General features: G+C 38.1%; 1 protein-coding gene across 1 annotated transcript; it reads right to left on the bottom strand.

Annotated features, from left to right (window-relative positions):
* Positions 1 to 3,583: 3,583 nt before the first annotated feature.
* On the bottom strand, positions 3,584 to 4,470 carry LOC106089541 (farnesol dehydrogenase). The gene is made up of 2 exons (XM_013255389.2): positions 3,838 to 4,470; positions 3,584 to 3,760 (listed from the first exon to the last, which is right to left on the bottom strand). The coding sequence occupies exons 1-2, from the start codon at positions 4,411 to 4,413 to the stop codon at positions 3,584 to 3,586; spliced, it is 753 nt and encodes a 250-aa protein (XP_013110843.1). The 5' UTR covers positions 4,414 to 4,470.
* Positions 4,471 to 4,779: the final 309 nt, after the last annotated feature.

Here is a 4,779-nt window from a genome sequence, read left to right as displayed (position 1 = left end):
TGTACTGAAAGAAAGTAACAAGGAGGACAGCATAGCTTTTGGCACCCTCTTTTGTTTCCCAAATTATAAAAGAAAGAGTACCGAGGCGGGTTTATGTCTAGCTACCAAAATAGACTAACAGTAATTAATATATTTTTATTATAGTAGCTTTATATATTACTTGCTTTGGGGAATTAAACCCAAGAAAAAATATTTATATAGAATATGTTATAATGAAATCGATGGTAAAGAAGCCGTTACACCATTAATATCCATATTTTGATCAAAAGTAAATTTAGAATTGCGTCTATTGTACAATCACAATCACAATTGTAATTGAAAAAAGTTCAGATTTAATTAAAACAAGTAAAAAGGCATTAAGTATGCCCGAACCGAACTTTGGATACCCACCACCTCGGGTATATATGTTAACCACCTTTCGCTACAAATGCATCATTTATGAACCCATGCAGCTATGTTGGACCGATGTTGACCAAACTCGGCACGGTCGTCGAATGGTATGATAATAAAGGGTGATTTTTTTGAGGTTAGGATTTTCATGCATTAGTATTTGACAGATCACGTGGGATTTCAGACATGGTGTCAAAGAGAAAGATGCTCAGTATGCTTTGACATTTCATCATGAATAGACTTACTAACGAGCAACGCTTGCAAATCATTGAATTTTATTACCAAAATCAGTGTTCGGTTCGAAATGTGTTCATTCACCGTTCAGCGATGAGGCTCATTTCTGGTTGAATGGCTACGTAAATAAGCAAAATTGCCGCATTTGGAGTGAAGAGCAACCAGAAGCCGTTCAAGAACTGCCCATGCATCCCGAAAAATGCACTGTTTGGTGTGGTTTGTACGCTGGTGGAATCATTGGACCGTATTTTTTCAAAGATGCTGTTGGACGCAACGTTACGGTGAATGAACACATTTCGAACCGAACACTGATTTTGGTAATAAAATTCAATGATTTGCAAGCGTTGCTCGTTAGTAAGTCTATTCATGATGAAATGTCAAAGCATACTGAGCATCTTTCTCTTTGACACCATGTCTGAAATCCCACGTGATCTGTCAAATACTAATGCATGAAAATCCTAACCTCAAAAAAATCACCCTTTACAATCCACTGTTCAAGTTGTTTAAACAATATTGGTCAATATGGCAGCTATATAGAAATATAGACTGATCTGAACCATATGGGACACGAATTTTGAAAGGTCACTATGCCAAATCGGATAATAAATGGGCCTTTTTTGGGCCCAAGACCTTAAATCGGTAGATCGCTATATATATGGCAGCTGTATCTAAGTATAGACCGATGGGAGCCACACTGGATGTGGATGTCGTAGAGCCGAGCACAACTCACTGTATTACATTTCAGTGACATCGGGTAATAAACGCTGCTTTTATGGTCCAAGGACTGAAATCTGGACCGATCTGAACCATATAGGGCACAGATGTCGATAGGCCTTACATAAGTCATTGTGTCAACTTTCAGCGAAATCGGATAATAACTGCGGCTTTTATGGACCCAAGACCTTGAATCGAGAGATCGGTCTATATGGAAGCTATATCCAAACCTGGACCGATCTTGGCCAAATTCAAGGAGAAGGATATCGAGTGGCCTAACAAAACTCACTGTCTCAAATTTGCCAAACTCGGAAAATAAATGTGTCTGTTTTTGGTTTAAGACCTAAAATCGGCAGATCGGTCTATATGGGGCCGATATCAAGATATAGCCCATCTTCGTACTTACCCTGCCTATGGACAAAGAAAGAACCTGTGCAAAGTTTCAGATCAATTTCTTCATTTTATGATTTCAACGCACAGACGGACGGACAGACACGACCGTAATTGGACTCAATTAAAAAAATGATCGATTCAATTAATTTTTTAATTGAAAACATTTTTACTTTCATATTCATATTTTTTTCCAGTGTACTGCTTTGCTTAATGCATATAAGAATGAAAATGCTAATTTACCCGTGAACATTCCATTAAGGAACAGGGGCAAACTTCTCGCATATTAATGAGTACTGTCCGATTCAACCCTTCTTTTTATAAGGGTTGCCTTTTATGTTTCGGGACTAGAAAACAAAAACAAATATTAATCATCGATAATCGCTTTGTTGTTTTTCTAAATATTCCCCATTAAGATCAATACACTTTTGCATGCGTTTGAACCAATTGTTGAAGCACTTTTGCCACTCTGATTGAGGTGTCTTCAAAACATGCATTTTGAACGCATCAACCACTTCTGCAGTTGTCGAAAAGAGTTGACCTCTCTTTTTTTTACGTACGGGAATAGAAAAAAGTTGTTCGGTGCCAAGTCAGTCAATGTTTTGAGTGCTCAAAAATGCAGTTGTTTGAGCCGATGTCTGAGAGCTCGCATTGTCGTGGTGAAGAGTGATCCGTCTTCGGCGGTTGGTTTTCCTGATTTCTTGGAAGACAACTGGCAAACAAATGGTTGTGTACCACTCAGAATTGACTTTTCTGTGTTGTTCTAGTGGTACGATTGCAACATGTCCAGTTTTTCCGAAAAAGCAGGCGATTATTTGATTGGAAGAGCTGGGTGCGTGAGCAACTCTTGTTGGATTTGGCTCATCCACCCATACAGACGATTGCTGTTTACTTTCGGGCTCATACGCATAAATCCATGATTCATCACCTGTCACGATGTCATAGGCGTGTTTCGAAGCACCGCGATCGTAGTTTTGGAACATCTTTTTCGTCCAATTCACACGAGTCTTTTTTTTGAGCTATTGACAAAATGTGTGGGATCCAATGTGAACAAATTTTTTTGACGGTCAAATGTTCATGAAATATTGAATGTATGCTGGTCCAACTAATGCCTAAGGTTATCTCAATCTAACGATAGGTCACATGACGTTCTTGCAATAGCCGTTGGCATACAGCATCAATTGTTTTTGGAACAAAAACCGGTTTTGGACGACTTTCACGAAATTCATCTTGAAGTGAACTACGACCTCGGTGGAATTCACCATACCATCGATAAACACTGGCCCTTGACGGAGCTTCATCGCCAAAAAGTGAATTAAATTCATCGATGCACTGCTGTTGAGTTAATCCACGTCGAAGGTTGTAAAAAATAATCGCACGAAAATGTTCACGATTTAATTACATTTTTTGGGCGAGATGAGTCTTTTAAGTTACTGTAAACAACACAAATAACGCTCGTATGTCAAAACGTTCTGAGTACGTATATCCTCAAAAATTTCAAGATTTACGAAAAAGGTGTCAGTTGGCAACACAAGGGTTGTGCAATCCCGAAATATAAAAGGCAACCAGCCTACTCCAAACGGTTCTTTGGGGACAAGTTTTTATATGGCAAAGTACCTCACAAAGGTCGCCAGCATTGGGAAGCGATAGCCACCCTTGAAAATTAATTCTGATGCTATCGCCAGGATTTCCAGGCGTTCAGCGTCATAAGCGGACATGCTAACCTCTGCTCATAAAAGGGGAGGGGAACCTTTTTACCATAAAATAAACTAATTTTAATGACTTTAAGTAGTTTATTAACTTTTTAAAGCATATATTATGGAAAATAAAACTTTACCAGAAAATATAATAAATTTTAAAAAAGTTCCCCCACTGGCTTAATGATCATTTCATGGATTTGTACATGGGGCGGTGTGGACAATGTATATAAGACAGCATTTGAAATATCGTGTGGACTCAAAATGCGATCTTCTATCCATTTGCGGTGCTCATCTGACAATATTTCAGTATCCACTACACCCGGGCTTATGCTCTGAGAAGTCGAAAATATTAAAAAAAAAAAAATTACATTGGCGTTATTGAGTGACAATTTAAAACATTTGAACTTACTGTAACTTTGGTCTTGGTACCCAAACCATAGAATTCTTGTCTATAGATTTCTGTTATGGCAGTGATGGCATATTTGCTGGGCGTATATATGTTTGACACTGGTGCTGAGTCTGGTGGGCCAGCTATCACTTTATGACCACATATGCTGTTAATAAGGACAACATGGCCGTTGACATTACGTTCCTTCAAGGATTTAAAGGCCCGCTGGGTGCAATAGACCACACCCATGACATTCGTTTGTAATACACTTTGAATAAGCTGGGGATCCATGGACACCATCTGTCCTGTTTTTATGCAACCGGCGTTATTTACTAAAATGTCAACCCCACCAAATTTGGTAATAATTTCATCGAAAGCCTTGTTAACCGATTCCAAATTTGAGACATCACATTTAAGGGCTGTCAATAGCGAACGTTTTTCTTGCGGTAGCCCTGCAATTATTTCTTCAATTTTTTCTTGACGCCTGGCCAGGCCGATAACTTGAACTCCTGCCGCCACCAAATCCTTAACAATGGCAGCACCAATACCTGAACTGGCTCCCGTTACTACAGCTACTTTATTTTGCCAACGTTCCATGTTGTAGAACAGAACCCTTAGGTGTTTCTTTTACTAGTGATTGTTTATTTCAGGCAACTATTATTTTTAAAGCTATAAATCTAGAACATAATTGCTATTGACCATATTAAATGCACGTCATGCCCAAAAGCTTTGTTGTTTTGAAAAGAAGATAAGATAGTAGATTGAAGTTTAAAAGCAATTATCATTGGTTTACATACAATTTTGATATCAAATGTTTGGAAATCTATTAGAATGATATGGAAACAAAATTAAATGATAACTAACGCTGAGTAAGTTGAAAACCAAATCTGGAGATCAAATATAACGTTTTATATAAAAGAGTTCAAAGAAAAAATCATTACTTAGGGGCCTTTTTCCATAAAC

This window comes from Stomoxys calcitrans, chromosome 4 (assembly GCF_963082655.1).
Source record: "Stomoxys calcitrans chromosome 4, idStoCalc2.1, whole genome shotgun sequence".
Taxonomy (NCBI): domain Eukaryota; kingdom Metazoa; phylum Arthropoda; class Insecta; order Diptera; family Muscidae; genus Stomoxys; species Stomoxys calcitrans.
The sequence above is the reverse complement of the archived record's forward strand: the minus strand, read 5'-3'. Positions and strand labels throughout refer to the sequence as shown.